General features: G+C 49.0%; 1 protein-coding gene across 4 annotated transcripts; it reads left to right on the top strand.

The window, feature by feature from the left end:
- Positions 1–3,482: 3,482 nt before the first annotated feature.
- ADAR (adenosine deaminase RNA specific) lies at positions 3,483–18,122 on the top strand. Of its 4 annotated transcripts, none has more exons than XM_058860588.1 (15): positions 3,483–3,545; positions 5,556–7,076; positions 10,081–10,267; positions 10,359–10,507; positions 10,924–11,065; positions 11,256–11,461; positions 11,673–11,829; positions 12,799–12,970; positions 13,557–13,650; positions 14,895–15,023; positions 15,141–15,274; positions 15,773–15,955; positions 16,419–16,531; positions 16,956–17,083; positions 17,391–18,109. In XM_058860588.1, the coding sequence occupies exons 1-15, from the start codon at positions 3,496–3,498 to the stop codon at positions 17,629–17,631; spliced, it is 3,606 nt and encodes a 1,201-aa protein (XP_058716571.1). In that variant the 5' UTR covers positions 3,483–3,495; the 3' UTR covers positions 17,632–18,109. The 4 variants fall into 4 exon arrangements, with proteins under 4 accessions (XP_058716571.1, XP_058716569.1, XP_058716572.1 ...); XM_058860586.1 differs by having other exon boundaries at positions 10,350–10,507; positions 17,391–18,108; XM_058860589.1 differs by lacking the exon at positions 3,483–3,545 and adding an exon at positions 3,552–4,366 and having other exon boundaries at positions 10,350–10,507; positions 17,391–18,119.
- Positions 18,123–18,783: the final 661 nt, after the last annotated feature.

Here is an 18,783-nt window from a genome sequence, read left to right as displayed (position 1 = left end):
ACAGACATGGCAGCTGCTGGGGCTGTACCAATGCTCAGGTTCACTCCTTCGCTGAGCAGCAAGGCAAAAGTTTGTGCATTTCCCTAGATAGCTCTGCTGCTTCCCCAGCTGGGAACCTGTCTGCTGGGAGCAATAGAGAGCAAAGCAGGGGGAGAAGTCCCTTTCTGGGAAGCAGCTCCTTGCTCTGGCGCCCATACCAAGGCTGCAGGCTCAGAATGGGTCAGCATCCCCCATGCATTACCTGCTCCATGTTTATAGCTACCATAAAAATCCATTGGCAAAAAATAAAGCATTTTTTCCCTTCTAGAGGAACTGATGGTCGGGAGTTAGAAAGATTTTCTATGTCGGTTCCCAGCTGTACATCTACAGTCAGACTGGAGAAAGTGCAACACTTGGAAGGACATGGGAACCAGCTCAGCCCAGTTCCTCAATTCACATATGACGAGCCTGGAGTGTTTGATGGGTGCTTCTGCAAGGCCAAACCCTAACTGCACCTCTTACCAGCAGTGTGAGAGCACAGCTTGGCCCTGAGGCAGAGGGGATCAAACACCAGCATAGCAGGTGATAAATCACCACCCCCAGGGCTGTCTTCCCTTAGAAACCACCATCAGCTGACTAAGAAGTACAAATCTCTCGTGTAGGAACAGGCTGTCTGCAAGAGCAAGAAGTGATATTTTAGAGTGTCTAATAAAGGAGTTTAAAATGAAACTGCAGAACAATAGTCTGAACTAAGAACTGGCATCCAAGCAGAAAGTCAGGTGGGGGAGCTGTGCCACAATTTATCTCCTCTCTTTTCATTTCATAAGAAAGAAGCAAATCAAAACACCTGAGGCATCTCCAGCTGACACAGGAGGTTTAGTGAATGCTGCCATCCTGCGGGGAAGCCTCTGCTCAGCCTGGGGAAAGTGGGAGATTTGGGGCAGCCCCCAAAGAAGCAGGTGAGCAGGATGAGGCCCAGCATCCAAGAACAAGTAATGGAGCTTTCTCCACCCTCCACCATAATCAGCCAGGCAGCCTCAGGTAAGCTGGTTATCAGCTCCTTATCTTGACCACAAATGGACTTGTTTTCCCATGACTTCAATCTCCAGAGGCTGCAGGAGCTTCTCTCATTGCCAAGCAGATGCCATGGCTGTGTTACTGCTGGGACTTCACCAGCTGGAGGTTTCCCGGTCTCCCAGCCCGTTCCTATGGAAACAGGCTGGGAGTCTGCCAATTTTCCATAAAGAAAGAGAAAGGAGAATGAGCTTGTATGGATGGATGAAGTGCCTGTTTGTCAGGTTTAGGGTGTTGCAATTCTTAAGGATACATGACCCAACAATGCCAGCAACACATGATTTCATGAGCAGCCCATGTCACATCAAGGTGGCAGACAGTAGTGCAGAACCTTCTCATTCCATCTTGACAGCAGCCAAGATGAATCACATCCACTGAGCCAGGAGAAAAGTTTGGTAGTGATCACCAGCAGTTAAAACAGAGTAGAAAAAAAGAGAAAAATAACAGATCAAGGAGTCGAGAGTTGTGTACTCTGTGTGTTGTGGAGTCATTTGTTGTTCAGTGAAGTGGATGGGAGACACTGCTTACGTGACCCCCATGTCTGATGGTCTGCTATGAGCCTCATCCCAGACAGGAGTTATTGTGCTCCTAGACCCTCCTAGGAGCAAAAATGGAACTTCAGTGAGTGTTCAGGGTTCTTTTTTAGGCAAGGAGTTTCTCCATTACAGAAAAAAAAAAAACCCACACCAAAATTACACTACAACACACAAGCCCTAAAATCTCTAAATCCAGAAATCATCTGGAAAAAAACCCAACCAAACCCTGAAGAATCCACAACCTTCACTGAACAACATGAGCAGCAGCTGAGCCTGGCAATTCTGGTGTCTGACTGACCATTTCTGCACCCTGCCACTACTCCAGGTTCATTGAAATGCCTTTGGAAAGCTGCAAGGAAGAGCCACAGAGGGAATATGATCCCTACAGCTACCAATCCACTGGGACACACAGACCTGCTGGTGACAGGGTGCTCTGAGGAGCTTGTTGTTTTATGTTTTGCCCATTCATGGATGAATGCAGGCAGATGGACCCCAAAATTTCATCCAGAACCCATGCCTGTCCCTCCTGGCTCCCTCCACATCCACCACTCTGGCAGAAGGAGATCTGGGGAACTCCCAGATGATGGTCCTGCATGTGATAATTTCTCACCGGTTGTACCAGAGCAGCAGAATTAGAGAACTGCATATTTGTTGAGATTGGATAAGTCCTCTAAAATCGCTGATTCCAGCTATTGATTCTGCATCACTGCCAAGGCCGTTAACCCATATCTTCAAGTGTCACATCCACTCCATTTTTGGACACTTCCAGGGATGATGACTTCACCAATGCCATGGGCAGCCTCTTCCAGTGCCTGATCACCCCTTCCATGAAGAAAAATCCCCTAACATCCCATCTAAACCTGCCCTTGTGCAACCTGAGGCCACTTCTTCATTTGGTGCCTGGAGCAAGAACCCGACCCCCACGGCTGGTCCATACAGGCATCTAATAGCTCGGCTCCCAAGTCTTTTGGTTACAATCCATACCCACAAGCATAAATACCACAGTGCCCACTGCCCAACAGGTGCTGGTCCAAGCTGCTGGCAGCCTCCGAGCCTTACGAACCCGGCACCCGCTCAGATCCCCGTGCCAGACGGTAAATGACATACGGCTATTGATGCGCTCAGAGGAGCAGCAGTCATGAACAATCTGTTCTCTGACGGTAGCTTTATAACTCACACGATCCGGATAGTGTTTGCCCGGGAAAGGGAGGATCCACCAGCAGCAGGGGCTGTGGCTGGTCTGGGATTCGGGAGGGGAACGTCTCCATTTGCCTGGGAAGAATCTCCGACAGGGTGGGATGTGACTTGCTGCACCTCCGGCACTGAAATAATGGATTAAAACGGGGGTGAGGGGAGTCACAAAGGAAGTGGGAAGCCTGTGGAAAAAGAGGAGCCCCGCTGGGGGAGACCATGGTGAGGGGCATTAGGGGGCCCTCCAGGGGACAAGGGGGGCCCCAGAGGACACAGCTGAGCCCCACCAAATATACACAGCCCATAGGAAATGGGTGTCCCACGGGTCATGGGGGGCCCCAAGGAGGAGGGGAGAAGCCCCCTAGTCCTGAGGACACCGTGGCACGGCGGGGCCCTGGGGGGACATGAGGCGACAAGCAGGGCGCACGACCGGGCCCAGGAAGGTGGCGGAAACGCTCTCTGAGACGCATGGGCAGTAGCGCCTATGCGCGCCGCCTCCTCAGGCGACCTCTCCCGGTGAGGCGGGTGATGCCCCGGGACACAGTGAAAGCGGCGCTGCCTTTCAGCCGGGTGATTGGGCGGTTCTGCCGCCTCTCCCACAGCGCAGAGGTGGGGCCGAACCCCGCCGGGTTCGCGGGGCCATTCGCTGCCCGTACCAAACATGGCTGCCGCACTTTGCCCTGAGGAAAGATGGCTGCCGCACAGCTCGCTGCGCATGCGCATGAGGGTTCGTATTCATCATCAGCCTGCGCCGGCAGCGGCAAGGTAAAGGGGCGCGGGGAGGGGGCGGCCTGGGTTCGCGCTCCCGCGGCTCTTGGTGGGTCCCTCCCGACCCGCGTCTGCTGCGGCGGCCCCGGACCTGGTGGCGCGGCGGGCCCAGGCCGCATAGGTCGTGGTGCGGCCTCCAGCACGGGCAACCCCCTGGGCCTACGGAATGCGGCGTGGCCGCGTCCTGGCTCCCCAAGGTCCCTGTCGGGGCTGGGTTCCATAGGGCGGAACGCGTAGAATAAAAGCCTTGACTCCTGGCTTTCGGTGCTTGCCGCACTGTTCGCAGCCCGCCCTCCCGTACAGTGCCCTCCGGGTTCGGGGCCTAGTCCGGGCGAGCCCCTCGTGCTCGCGGTGCCCCGTCATTCCTGCCGTGGTCCCTAGGTCTCCTTTGGGGGTGTAGCTGTGAAGGTGGCAGGTGTTCCCGCAGCCCCTCCCTAAGCCGGGAGAGCAGCCACTCCTCTCGTGCGGACCAGGACCCCGTCCCGGCGGCAACTCGTGAGCATCACCACAAGTGGGGGAAGGAGCTGCCCTACTGGGTTCGCTTTCCCCCCGCCGCCAGGTTCCGCCGCTGGTAAGGAGCCTGATTATTGCTCCCAAAGCCGAGAGCCTGTCTGGGAAAGCCCAAAACCCGCCAGCCCCGCTGCGAGCTCCCTGGGCGGGGCGGAGCGGCTGCTGCGGGAAACGAAACTGAAACGGTGCTCGCAGCCATCTTTGGCAGCTGCTCCATACCGCTCCGCCGGGACTCATTCTGTGGGTCCGCGTTTCTTTTTTCCCTGTTATTTTCTCATAAAATAATTTGGCGTACGGATGAGACTGAGGTAAGCGGTTTTTTTCAAACCCCTCTTCCTGTTTCTGCCCTTGGCTCAAGGGAGCGCTTGTAAAACGGGGTCACTGAGCAGGGGGGCAGCAATGGGACTCCCTCGTAGCTGGGGAAAAGTGGGAACCCGTCGCACCGCACTCAGCTTCCCCATGTTTATTGTAAAAATAAGTCCCGGTGATGGCAGCCGAGTGCGGTTGTTTAATGAAAGTGAAATTTAAGTTGCTCTTAAGGTATTTGGTGAAGATGGGGAAGTTTATAAAGATCAGACTTGGATCGGAAAAACTATCTTTGTGACGATAGGTGCCTTAAGGAGGTCACAGAGGAGCAGGCAGAATGGGGACCCGGCAGTGTGTATCATGTTCCGTGTCTATCCTCTCAGTTTCGCAGCAAGTGTTATCAGAAAATTAGAATGTACTGGGCTGGATTCCTTACTTTTAAAAAGCATATAATAGCTTAGTCTTATGTCTTGTACCCCAGAGGAGACAGCACAACTTTGTGTGATAAATTAAAATTTGGGCTATAATTGAAAAAAAACTTGTCATATTATTGCTAGCTGCACACCTATCCAGTTTCTCTGCCTGTTATTACTTTCATTCCCCTGTCGTGTGATGTTTTACCTCTACAGATCACATAGTGACCAGGGAGGAAAAGACACCTGGCTTTTCAGACTGTTTTGGCCATGAATGTGAAAATAATTGCAAGCCTGTTGCAGCCCTGTTCTGTGTGACCATGCAAGCTGCTCCAGCTCCTTGTGCTGCTCCAGCTCACTTTCTTGCACTCCCTTACCTCCTCGTGCCCCCATTTCTCAGGTTGCAAAGTAGGTCTGAGATTCTTCTCTCCCTCAGGGCAGGGGAGTGGAGTTTGCTGTGTTTCAGGAGTGCATCCTGATTATAAGCCACCCAGCCCTGTGCTGGAATCAAGCCTAAGAGGAGCAGAGGGCTGCTCGTGTCAAAGCTGCGTCTTGTGTTTGACTTCACCTGCAGTTTGGGGGTGCTGGTTCTGTGCTGGGCAGCCAGTTTGCTGTTTGTATTTACAGGGCTAATTTAGACTCCTAGGAAAGTTGAAAAAAAAATCACAAGGGAGAAGATTCTTGGAATGCCTCGGTAGCTGGGAAGCTGTTTAAACTGCATTTCTGGAATCTTGTAGTTGGGTAAAGACATTCTGAGTTCTGTGTTTTTTCTCTTCAGGGCAGGAGAGTGTGGAGTGAGTGGCAGCTCCTCTCCTGGCTCATCAGCAGCCTGGTTCCCACGTATGTCCCAGGACTGCGCTATGATCAGAGGCACTGGGCGAGGCAGAGGCTCATATCTTACCCAGTCAAGACGTAACTGCCCAAGCACTAACCGAGGTCTTTTTAACCACCCTTGTACCCCACAAGAAACTAATCAGGAAACCTTTTTATGTCAGCAGTTCCTAGCAGAGCAGGACACTGAAGTCTCTGTGTTGCAGGGACAGGGATCACACAAGGAGTCACGCACCAGAGGCAGGCGAGCTGCGGCACCGGCTCCTGCAGACAGATGTCAGCCCAGCTCTGGCAGGACTGGAGGGCATAGGTTCTCCAGCCAGCATCCGCGTGTTGAGAATTTGTCTCGGTATTGCCCTCCACAGTACCATCATCAGAACTCAAGGAGAGATTCTGACACCGTGAGGCTGAATTTACAAAGACTGTCTCTTGCTGGGCAAGACTATGGACAAGAAATTCTAAGTGTTTTCAGGCAGCTTGGGGAGGGGAGGACTTGCACGGCTAATGATCTTGCACGTAAACTTAAAACTCCAAAGAAAGAGGTCAACCGTGTTTTGTATAAACTCCTCAGAGAAGGCAAGTTGCACAAAGAGGGAGAGACACCACCACTGTGGCGAATTGCCAGCCCTAGCTCAGGGAGAGAAAGAAGCCCTACTGACCACCGTGCTAGTTGCACAGATCCAGCTTGTGAGAGCAGAGGAGGAGAGTGGAACACACTTAGCTCAGGAGACACAGAGATGGCTGAGACAAAGGAGAAAATCTGCAACTACTTGTTCAGTGTGGCGGAAACAACAGCACTCAATCTTGCCAAAAACATCGGGTTTTCAAGAGCCAAGGATGTTAACGCATTTCTTACCGCTCTGGAAAAGCTGGGAGATGTCCACAAGCAGAATGCAACTCCACCACTATGGTCCCTGACAAATAGGAAACGCGAGAGGATGCAGATGAGGCTGAAGGCCAGCACAGTAATGCAGATGGCAGATCCCACATTTCCTGAGTCAGGTCTTCCCTCTTCCTTTGTCCATTCATGTCCCCTGGAGATCACTTCAGCTTCGCCAGCAGTGATGGCATCAGAAGAAGAAAGTGTCGAAAATGGGCAGCAGCCTTTGGGGCATGTTGGTCAGGGCAACGCTGGTGACACAGAAGCAGATGCATCAGAGGACACTAAGCCTGAATTCTCCAGTTTGAGTAATTATGATAACTCAGAAAACAGCAAGTGGACCACAGATGATATCCCAGATAATCTGAACGCAATCAGCAAGCAGCCTGATAAGTCAGAACACATAATGAATTCTCAGTCTTCCCCCAGTTATGCTGCCCCGTTCAAAACTGCTTTCCCGTGTGTAGAGAAACTGATAGCTTGTCAGGAGAAGAACCCAGTGAGTGGCCTTACTGAATATTCCCAGTATACATACCAACACTGTGATTTCATCATGCTGGAGCAGAATGGACCCTCTCATGAGCCACGGTAAGAAAATGTCCTACCTTTTCTGAGCTCTTTTTCCATAAAATGATTTGACTTTAAGTTCATGCACTCAACTGTCCTGAAGGGGCTTGCTCTTAATGTTTCTTTGTAGTGGGTTTAGTGCTGGCTAAAATCATTAGTGCACCTACTGGAAGTATCTACTCATTTCCTGCTGTGAGATACGAATTAGGAGCAGACTCAAAACTTAGAAGGTATAAATAAAACTTTATTAACAGAACTAAAATAATAATAAGAATCAGAATAAAACCTTCAGAACACTTCTCCTCCCCTCCCCACAACCTCTTTTCTTTCCTTCTGACAACACAGAGACAAAACCTGGAATTTTTTAATCAGTTATAATAGTCTTTCATTAGTTCTTGTAGGGAGAAGAGTTTCTCTCATCATGCCATGGCAACTTCTTCACAAGAAGCAGTTCTCTTGTGGCTTCAGTGTCACAGTGAATCAGCTGCCCGAGAAATGAAAAATTTATTCAGTGTGAAAGTCCCTCCCATGCCTTGCAGCTTTCCCAAAGCTGCTTTCCTGGGTTATGTCAATTTATGGGGTACTATTTTAAGAATGAGCTGTTCTAGCATGAAAAACTAAAAGTTCTCTTCTTTTATCTCTGGGGACAGAGGCTTTTCTTCTTCTATCCCTGGGGCAAAGTTTCTCATCTCTCTCTGTTCAACCTTCTCACCGGATTACAGCTTTTCAGCATCCACACACTCCAGCACGAGTACCCTTTTTTCATGGGCTGTGGGTGAATGCTGCATCCCCCTATGTACTTCATGAATTACAGGGGAAAAAGCAAAGTCTAATATATCAGAAATATATCTTCACCATAGCCTTATAAAGAGAATTTCAGCCCAAGACCAAGGCATCTCCTCAATCCCCTCCTAACTAGAATTTGACTCCTTCATTACTGACCTCAGTGTCCCATACTGTTTTCCTTATGTGTCTTCACCCTTTCCTTTCCCTGATTTGGGAGAGAATTGGTGTTCATAGGTTCATTTGTTAACGAGCTTTATCAATTGAAACAGTTTTTATGGCGTTCTTCAGCGTTGAAAGGTTGTTCTCATCTAGGCTGTGTGTGGGGGAGATTGCTCACTGTACGTCTCGCTGCTGGTCACGTAGTCTCCGCTGACACCATGCGAGCTGTGCTGGCTGCCAGCTCCATTCAGCACTTTTCTTCATCTGGAGCGCTGAAAACAAGAAAAGCTGCTGCTGCCATTTTTGTCCTCTCCGCAGCATCATAGGCGACAAGCAGCTAAACAAACAAACTAAAGTTCATTGCAAGCCATGCTGAGGCAGCCATGTGCCGTTGCCTCAGTCGTGCTGATTTTTCGGCCCCACAGTCCCGGCTACATGGCCGCTCCCAGACCAGGCTGGCGGCCACCCCCAGCTGCTCCCAGTGCTAATAGAGCCTCCAGCCATCATGGCCCAGCAGTGCTGCTGGAAAAAAGGACTGGCGGGCTCTGCTGGGAAGGGGTTTCAGCCACCCACTAGGATGGGGCTCAGGAGCCCACTCACCGCTCCTCAGAGGGCAGAAAATCTCAGCTGGGCCGCGTAGGACCCTGCGTGGGACTGCCTCAGCCAGTTACCTGTTCAAAAGCCAGAAGCCAAGAGAGTGATTTCCCGGGCCTGTCTGTCTTTAAAATGTGAATCTCACAGAGGCAGACCTAGCTTCAAAATGGTTTAATAGGTTGTCAGTTCTCAGAGCTAGCTAGCTATTAGTTTCTGCCAGGCACAGAGGAAGCTCTTAGCAGCTTCTCTCAGAAAAATAATTTCTGTGTGTGGCTTCTTCTCTCTACACCAAATATCAATTAATGCAAAACCAGCACATTCTTTCATTTCATAAGGATTAGCCTAGTTCCTTGCATCATCTTAAAAAATAAAGCAGGGTTAAAATTTAACCCTAGGTGAAGTCCTAGCCCAGTTTTGGCATTCCTCATTCTGAGCAGCAAAGATGGGATTCATTTCTTTACTAGGTCATCTCAATTACTTGCCTTCAATTCAATCATATAGGGGGAAACTGGTATTTCTAAGCTGCCTCTCAAGATGCTCACACCGTGGAAATGGTGTAAAGGGAGTCCAGCACAAAGTGTTTGTGTGCAGGTGTCTTAAGTTAAACAAGGTGGCCCCACTTTGGACATTTCTGTGTTGTAGCAGGTCAGAGCAGATTCTCTGAGCTGAACATGTGGCATGACACTGCAGTTGGCCAAGTCAGTCTCTGGAGTCCTGCTTCCCCATGCAGAATCATGGCTGTTACTGAGCACCAGTGAAACCGTGAAAATCTCCATATGTGCCACACTGGAATATGTCAAAAGATCCACTAGATGGGAAAATTGGTCTAATTTCTAAAGATGGAATCCCACAGTCTTGTTATTTTGTTTTTTTTTAAGAAGGAATATGAATGGATTCAGCACCATAATCTGTCTCCAGATCTGGTTTGATCCACTCTCCTGGAGGATGAAAGGGCTGGAGGATGGAAGATCAACTTGTTTGTTAGAGTTCACAGGAACAGAGGAGGCAGAAATGTCAAGGGCAAGAGGTTTATGTGAGGCCGTGCCTTTCTAAGATGGATGCCCTGGATAGCCATGGAAGGTGCCAGAGGAAGGATTGAGCCCCCAAATGACTAGGTGCAAATAGGCTGCTTTTGAGCTTTCTTGTTCCTGGGCAGGAGCCACAATAGAGCTGCTGCCTGCATACAGCCATTACCTGTTTCTGGCACCTGTGGTGGAACAAGGCAATTCATCCTGCTCCTTCAGAACAAAATGTGAAGCTGCTCCTCTGTTTTGAGCAGCTCTGGAAATGAAATGAAACAAAGCCCAGATGCAGTGCTTCTCGGGTACCCTTGGCATTTTTGTCTTCTGCACATGGCAGCCTGGATTTACTCTCCCAGCTGGGAGCTGGCTGTTCCTTCTTTCTTTTTTTCCAGGAGCAGCCTTCTTGCTCTGAGAGGACCACACTTCTGCTTCTCAATATGCCCCTTTGGTTTTCTCTTTCAAAGGTTTAAATTCCAGGCAGTGATTAATGGGCGCCAATTCCCACCAGCAGAAGCAGGGAGCAAAAAGTTGGCTAAGCAGGAGGCAGCAGCTAATGCTATGAAGGTCCTGATGTCTGAATTGGAGAACAGAAGGCACAGTGGAATTAAATGTGAAGAGCCAGTTCCCTCCAACAGCTTGGAACCGGAACTGGTGAGTCATGTTTTCTTTACTTTGTGAGGCTGCTCAAACAGTGTTGAGTCTGACACTGATTTCCTCCATCTTCTTGCTGGAGCCTTTGCAGCTGGAGCCAGAGCCCTCATCTGCAGCAACTCACCTCAGCCTGCTTCCTGGGAAGCACCCTATCAGCATATTAATGGAGTATGGTCAAAAATCAGGGAACATAATTGAATTCCAGCTGCTCTCTCAGGAAGGCCCACCTCATGATCCTAGGTATGGTATATTCTTGTCAGCTTTGAGGGACAGTGGAAACTCTTTCTTCACTGTCTTTCCCCTTCAGCACGCTGCCCACATTCCTGGACTTGTCACTGACCTAGCTGAGTGTTCCCCTTAGCCAAGGATTCTGGGCATGGCTTGTCCAAGACATCTAGTTCCAGAAAGAGACCCAAAGTGATGCCCTTTCTCAGAGAAAGGATGCTGTTTCTTCTACCAGAACAGGAGTGGGTTCCAGTCCTGTACTCTACTTGGAGGTGCTCTACTGGAAGTATTTAGGGTCATCACAGTAGATTTCAATTGCCAATAAATTGGAGATAACCCAGAAGAATTTACCTGGAAGTGGGAGACAGGGATAATAACCAGATCGAGACACCTATGGTTAACACTTTTCATGTACTATAATATCCTGTCAGGTTCAGCTACTGTGTGAAAATGGGTGACCAAATTTTCCCTGCTGTGGTAGGAAACAGCAAGAAGGGAGCAAAGCAAATGGCAGCAGAAGTTGCTGTGAAGATTCTTTCTGGAGGGTCTGTACCTGATATCTTGCCCGAACAGGTATAAACAGCTTCTTTATAAGACCTAAGTGTTTTGAATTGAGTGTTTCTCCCCCCCCCCTTTTATTTCCTGTTCTGCTGGATTTCACCTCACAGGGTCGTGGGGGGCAGAGGTTTGCTGCTGTTCTTGGCCTGCACTAAATGCAGCCACTCAGTGTTTAACAGCCTTCTCCTATCTGACTCTGCTCTAGCCTGTTGTGAAGCCCCACAGCGAACAGTCAATGCTCAGTAATGCCAATCCAGATGAATCCAAGGTGGTGAAAACGAAGGGTGTTGGGAAGCTCATCAAATACCTTAACGTCAATGCTGTCAGTGGCCTGCTGGAATATGCCCGTTCCAATGGGTTTGCCGCAGAGTTCAAACTCATAGACCAGTCAGGACCTCCTCATGACCCCAAGTAAGTAGTGACGTCTGGCAGAAGGAAATTTTGCACTTCTGCTGTTTTCCTAGGGAAATGGCAGAAAGCTCAAAATTGCTGATGCCTTTTGAGACAGCAACAGGGCTAGTTGCTGCCTCTGCCAAATCTTGTCGCTTTGATTCTCTCCTCTCTCCACTTGGAGAATGTAAAAGCCAAACTGAAATCCACAGGTTTCTTGGTTTCTTTGTAGGTTTGTCTATCAGGCAAAGGTTGGAGGCCGGTGGTTTCCAGCTGTAACTGCACACAACAAAAAGCTGGCCAAGCAGGAGGCAGCCGATGCAGCACTCCGAGTCCTGATTGGGGAATCAGAGAGGACTGAGCGCATGGAAGGGATGAGCATCACTGAGGTAAATCTTCTGTCAAAGCTGGGGTTATGTTTGTAGTCCTGTCTATCCGCCTCCTTTCAGTCCAGCAGAAAATGCTTTCAAAATCAACAATGATCTCTTTGTTGTCTGCAGCTGTTGATAACCTGATACGGTTTTCCTGAAGTGAGTTAGATGTTTCCTCAGGGCACAGGCATTCCCTTCTGTCCTATGGGCCATTGCTTTAGGGCTAAATTATTCTCAGCTTCTTCCACAAGCTACTGAAATGTGTTCCTGTGGTAGAGTAGGAACATGCTTATTTTTAATTACGTGATCTTTTTTATTATTTCTTCCAAATTTCTTTTTGCTGCATTAAAAATTGTGTGTCAGCTCAAAAAATTCATGCCTCAGATCAATGCAAAGCCCTGGTTGTGTCAGGATGGTTGTCCCAAACTTGGGCTGATTTAAATCACACTTAGAGTGTTGTGATCTCTGAAAAGCCTCATTCCAGGCAGCACAACTGGGCACAACAGCTGAGGCTCTAAATAGCAAAGCCATCAGGGAGGATTTGTCAATCAACAGTGCTGGAGGAGGTGAGATGGTCTGCACTGGGAATGACTGCACTCTCCTCGCAGGCAGGCAGAGGAGGAATTCCTCCAAAGCCAGGAACAGATTTCCTTGGCTGAGTCTCTGGAAATAGGCTGGTCAGTTTTGTTCCTTCTTGCTTGGGGTTTTCCCTGGCATTCTCAGGGGGCCATTTCTCAGACCATGTCACTTGCTGCCAAGAAGACAGCTTGCTGCTATCTCTGATGTGGCTAAAGCAGAACTCAAAGCCTTGGAAGAGGTTTTCCCAGAAATATCTAAAGAACTTCACTCACCCCTTGACACAGCACTGCCCAAAGCTCAGAGTTTTCTGTGTTCTGCCTTCTGCTTGGAAAGCTGTGCTTCAGGTCAGCTCATTCTTGAGCTGTGTCATGTGACCTCACAACCTGTGCTGTTGTGTCCCCATCCCAGCTCCCTGTAAGTGGCAGCACCCTGCATGATCAGATGGCCATGCTGAGCCACCAGCGCTTCAACACCCTCACTGCTCATATCCAGCACAGCCTGCTCGGGCGCAAGATCCTGGCTGCCATCATCATGCGGAAAGGAAATAAGGGCTTGGGAGTGGTGGTCAGCATCGGAACAGGTTTGAGCATCTTCTTCCAGCACACTCTGAACTCTCCCTTCCATGCTAGATTTCCTTGTCAGCCATGGCTCAGAAATGGTTCTTGCTGTAGGCTTCTTCAGAGAGGGTACAAAATGTTCCCAGGGCTCACATGGTGTCACGAGTGATCTGTTTAGAGAGAGAGAACAAAGCAAATGTGCCTGCAGCTATCTTGCTCTTAATCTTTGCCTGCGTTGCTGTGTCCTACTCTGTGCATCAGAGCACGGGTTCCTTATGTGTTATAGCACACAGTCCCCCAGTTTCTCACAGCTGCACATACCTTATCTCCCTCCCTACTTTGCTGCCAGGCTGCTACCAGGAGTGATGGGCTGAAAAGTCCTTGGGAAGGTACAGTCCCCCAAAACTCATGGCAGTTTCAGTCTGTCTGTCCCTAAAGTGGTGTCCTTTATTTTCTTAACTGCTTGTGATAGTGATTTCATAGGCAGGGCGCTTCTGCTGGTGCTGCTGCTCAAGAGCCCAAAGAAATAAGACTTTCTCCCTCTGTCTCTGAAGCCATCTTGACTTTGATACCTGCCCTATTATTTAATTCTTTATTTGTTTATTTCAGGTAATCGCTGTGTGAAAGGAGAAGAGCTAAGCTTGAAGGGGGAGACAGTAAATGACTGTCATGCAGAAATCATTTCTCGAAGAGGCTTTGTGAGGTGAGAAAAGGGGAAACTCAAAAGGAAAAGGAGAGGGGCCTGCCAGAAGCTGCTCTCCCATTCTGGTGAGGTGTAGCTGAAACACACCCCTAGTTCTTTGCTGTGCTGAGAGATGCTTTGATCCTCAGATACTGTTTACTCGTGTTATTGAATAGAAGGAAGTTATTTCTGATAAGAAGGGGCTGTGCCTGAATGATGTCCAAATAAGTATTGAGTGGGAGACTTGCCCAAGGGCTGCATCTGATGTACTTAGTATTAAGCATCCTGCTGAAGCTACTGGGGTGATGTGCAGGGCGCTCCAGCCTGAGCACAGCTCCAGCCATGCCAAGCCACTGCATGCTTAGTCTCCTGGCCTTTCTGGATGTGGGTGTAGGAGTCAGGAAAACATACTGCCTATGTTTGCTTTGGTAGGTCAGCAATCCTTTTTCAGAGGCTGGAAAGGGTTTTCCCCACTAAGCTGCACAATTCTCCTCTTCCTCTCCTCACATTCATTGTGGCACTTTTTAGTTTTTGAAACTTTAAGTGAGATGAAGCTGTACTGCTTGATTAACATCTGTCCTTCAGTTATGAACAAAAAAATCAGCTGCTTCCTTCAAGCCTTTGCGTGCTGCCACTGTGCTCTGCTTTCCTCAGCAAGGGAAAATGTTGAGGGCAGGTCCCTGGGAAGTGATGAATCAGAATTGCATCTTGCTTACTGTCTGTTTCAGCTGTTAATCTTGACAGCAGTGGCTGCTCTGGCACACCAGAGTGAATTCTGCCTCTCTTTGCAAAATCAGTCCCTGCACAGGCTCTGCTCAAGGACTGTCTGGGAGGCTGCAGTTTTTCTTTAGTCCTTTGCATGATCTTGGAGACCTCAGGGTTTTCTCTGGCCAGGAGCAGCCATAAAAGACCCCATCAGTGTAAGCTGATCATAGGCTCATTCTAATACGACTTGAATTCAGCTGCCTGCAAGGTTGTTTACTTTTAATGCAAACTTGCTGCTGACTAAAGGTGCTGGTTAACAACCTTGAAGTCTTCTTCACACTGGGATCAGATGTATGTGAACAGCACCCAGCCAGGCTCCTTCTTTTCTCCTGCCAGTGCTTTGCTCTGCTTCCTGGACAAGATACTGCTTTTCTACTGCTTGTCCTCTGCATGGCAGAAAATCTGCTGGATGGTGGGTGATGTGGGACCCTGCCTGTCAATTGAAACACTCCTTGTCTGAGAAGCAGAGAAGCCTTTTGACAGGATGGTGTTATTTTCAGGTTTCTTTACAGTGAGCTGATGAAGTATGACCCGTCTAATCCTTCCTCTGCAGAAGAGAGCATTTTTGAGCAAGCGGAAGGAAAGAAACTCAAAATAAAGAGCAGTGTTACCTTTCACCTCTATGTCAGGTTTGTGGGGGGTGGTGTTTGAATTGTTTGAATGACTGGTGTTGGCAGCACTGTCACACCCCTGGCCCTGGCTGTTTCCTTTATGGTCAATGATAACCAGGGAGGTTTGTTTTCTAGCACAGCACCATGTGGAGATGGAGCACTTTTCGATAAATCCTGCAGTGATCAGGCAAACGAGATGGGACAACCCCAACACCAGCCTCTCTTTGAGAACCCCAAGCAAGGCAAGCTGCGGACCAAGGTGGAGAATGGTGAGTGCACTCACTCCCTGCACAATGGGATGGCTTCAGTCCTCTCCTCTGAGTCTTTCTGGTGCTCCAGAGCTTCCTTACCCTCTCTGTGTGCTGTTGTGGGATTTGGAGCGCCCAGGAACCAAAAGAGGTAGATGGAAAGTTTTAAAGACAATCCCTTCCCCTTCCCACCTCTGCCAGTTCCACTGCCACACTTGTGAATTGTGCAGCTGAAGTTTGATGCAAAGCTCAAATCTAGGTCTGTGTTCTCCCTTTTAAGCAAAGTTATATTATGCTTCAGCCATGTTGAAAATTACTCATCAGTACCCAATACTGAATGCCAGATTGTTCCCTGAACCTGGTGTCAGTGAAGTTTGGACTCCTGAGTTCACTCTGGGTATCCAGAAGTTTCTTGTGCAGTTGATAATGTTTTTGCTTAATTGTTTTATGTTAATTGTTAATGGTTTTGATTTATTGAATATCTGACACTATACAGAAAAGCTTTCTTCTCTTGTGCAGGGGAAGGTACCATTCCTGTGGAATCAAGTGACATTGTGCCTACATGGGACGGGATCCAGCATGGGGAACGGTTACGAACCATGTCCTGCAGTGACAAAATCTTACGCTGGAATATACTTGGCTTGCAAGGGGCATTGCTCTCACACTTCCTAGAGCCAGTTTATCTCCACTCTGTTACACTCGGTGCGAAACCTTCTGTCCTTTCGGGGTAGAACTAGGCTGCAGTGATAACTCGTCTCACTCCTCAGTGTGATGGCAAAGTTTGTTTGTGAAGCTAGTGTTAAACCACCACAAGGGTGTAGGAGTAACAGACTGAAATGTCTTTTTTGGCAGAGCTGTTTGAAAATTCAAAGGCAATCTATGGATTTTAGACTGAGGGTAGAGTTGGTGTGTCTCCAAAGTTCTAGATTTTTAGGAGGCACATGTGATCTAGGAGAGTGAGACAAAAACTGCATGGTTGTGTTTTCAGTGAGAAATGCTGCAGTCTGTAGACCATTGTCTTATACACCCAAGATACATGTAGCTATGCTCATCCACATGCTGTGGGCTTTCAGGAGCCTATGAGCAGTGCCACAGTTCTTGGGGTTTGACCAGACCATCACCTGTGCTATCATGTTTCCTAGTACCTTTACCTCTGTCTCCACAGGTTACTTATACAGTCAGGGTCACTTGACCCGTGCCATCTGCTGCCGCATGGAGAGGGATGGGAACACACTGAAGGGAAAGCTCCAGGCTCCGTATCATATTAACCATCCTGAGGTACTGCAGCTGTAGCACCTCTTAATCTTTCTGTCCCCCATTCCTTTGCCTGTGAAATTGGGGGTCTCTGCAGGGAGGGTCATTGTACAGCAGTCCTCCAACCAGGGGCAAGAATTAGTAACCAGAAACACAGAATCATACAGTCAAAGGATATTCTGTGTTGGAAGGGACCCACAATGTCTCATCAGGTCTAGCTCCTGGCCCTACACAGGACAACCCCAAGAACTTGCCCTCTTTATGTCACCCCACAGTTCAGGGGTTACTGGCCGTGTCTTAAGCTTGGAAAAAAAAGGACACTAAAGTTGCCTCTCTAGCTTTCAACTCAGTAAGAACCTTATCCTTGTGGCTCTGGAAAGTTTGGGATGATCTAAAACTGTGAGGGATGAAAGGGAGCAGGACCAGGTTAAGGAACCCTCTTGTGCAGGTTGGGCGAGTCAGCGTATATGACTCTGCAAGGCAGACGGGCAAGACGAAGGAGTCATCAGTGAATTGGTGTCTTGCTGATGAAAGCGAAGTTGAAGTCTTGGATGGCACCAAAGGGAAAGTAGATGGGTAAGAAGAGCCTTTCCTGACACTGCCTTTTCCTAAAACTGTCTGGGGGAAGGGGACAGTTCTGAGGTGGAGAGTATACTCTGCACTCTTACAGCACCCTGCACATGGGGAGGGTTGGACAGAGGAATTTCAAGTAGACATAAACAAGCACTCCTGAAGGAAAATAAAATGTTCCCCAGCCTGGACCCTACACAGAGCCCTGCCAAGCCCAGAGTTCCTCCATCATGAGATTTTACCTGAGTCCTCTGCTTCTCTTGGCTCTTCTCAGTGTCCCGTCCCTCACTGCTGACATTGTCTTCCTTCTCAGTCTGAAGCTAGAGGTGTCTCGTGTGTCCAAGAGGAAAATGTTCACCCTGTTCCAGCAGCTATGTGCGAAGAACAACTGCAAAGACTTGCTGAGCTTCTCTGTGTACTCAGATGCCAAGGAGGCAGCCACAGCATACCAGGCAGCCAAGCAGTGCTTCTTCAGCTCACTGGAGGAGCTGGGCTATGGCAGCTGGATCCGCAAACCCCAGGAGGAAGAAAATTTCTCTGTCCTTGATGTGTAAGGAAGCACTCTGCAAGGAGTGAGGGGTGAATGTGCACAGGCATATGCATGGCTGTGCTCATCCTTCTTTCACCATATTTTTGGAGTGGAATCGGGGACTGTGCAGCAATTTCCTCATAGGCCCAGCTGCCTTGTCCCTGTCCCTCAGACCGTGTGTTTTTAAAATGTGCATGTAAATGATTCTTTTTATTAAGCAAGGGCAGGCTCAGTCCCCATTTGCTTTTTTTATAGTTTTGTCCCCGTTTTTTGTTTTTCAAAGAAGGCATGAGAAACCAGAGGAATTTTCAGGCCTATGAGCGTGAAACCTTTGGACCATGTACTTCAAATCCCTCTGGCAGGTTTTGAGGTAAATTTTCTCCTTCAAGATTAAAAACAAAAAATCAGGCTTTTTGACTGGTTTTCTGTGTCTCTGTTGGAAGGTGACTGTCAGTCCAGCCAAGCTGATACATGGGACTGACCTCTGCAAGGTGCAGCCATAGGACCAGCATAACATTCTGCATTAATAACAAAAAAAAAGTTTCTGTATTTGCCATGGGTGTATTAATTCCTGCTGAAGTGAAGAGGGGCCCTTGGTGGGGTTTGGAGAGGGAGAGATGAATTAGTATTTGCTAAATAATGGAGACAGCTAGAGTTTGGAATTGAGCCTCTTGCCTCAAGCACAGGGCTTACTGGGCAGAGCTGACCCCATGAGGGCTTGGACTGGCTCTGAGGTGCTGGGGCAAGGCCCTCCCAGCTCCTTCCCTCACTGCTAGCTCTAGGATGGGGTGTCTTCTCCAGTCTTAGGACACCAGTGGTGGCTGCTGGCCCTGGCCTGTGTCTGGTTGTGTTTGAGCTGAAACACATTCCAGAGATGCTAGTGGAAGGTGAGCAGTAGCAATGCTGTTGCTATCCAACAGCAAGTTTATTGGGTGGTGTTGGAGCAGCCCCTTTCCCTGTGCAAGTCAAGTGCTGGCTTTGCCTGGGATTAGAGCTCCCTGTCTAATATGAGACAGAGACCAAAGACCTCTTAGCATGGAAGCACAGCCCAAAATGAGGCTCAGTCCTAAGGCCGGGAGCCAGAGGCAGTTAGGCTGGGGCCAAGCAGGGTTACCACTTGCTGAAAGTACAGCTGTTAGAGGTTCACCCTGCCTACAGCTGCCCATGGACATCCACT

The sequence above is a fragment of the Poecile atricapillus genome, chromosome 33 (genome assembly GCF_030490865.1).
Source record: "Poecile atricapillus isolate bPoeAtr1 chromosome 33, bPoeAtr1.hap1, whole genome shotgun sequence".
In the NCBI taxonomy this organism is placed as follows: domain Eukaryota; kingdom Metazoa; phylum Chordata; class Aves; order Passeriformes; family Paridae; genus Poecile; species Poecile atricapillus.
This window is presented reverse-complemented; position numbering and strand designations above follow the sequence as displayed.

Coding starts and splice junctions, on each gene's coding strand:
- ADAR (XM_058860586.1), top strand. CDS start 3,496: ATGCGCATGAGGGTTCGTATTCATCATCAGCCTGCGCCGGCAGCGGCA. Junction 10,508..10,923: donor GGCCCACCTCATGATCCTAG/GTATGGTATATT, acceptor ATATCCTGTCAG/GTTCAGCTACTGTGTGAAAA. Junction 15,275..15,772: donor GCGGACCAAGGTGGAGAATG/GTGAGTGCACTC, acceptor TCTCTTGTGCAG/GGGAAGGTACCATTCCTGTG.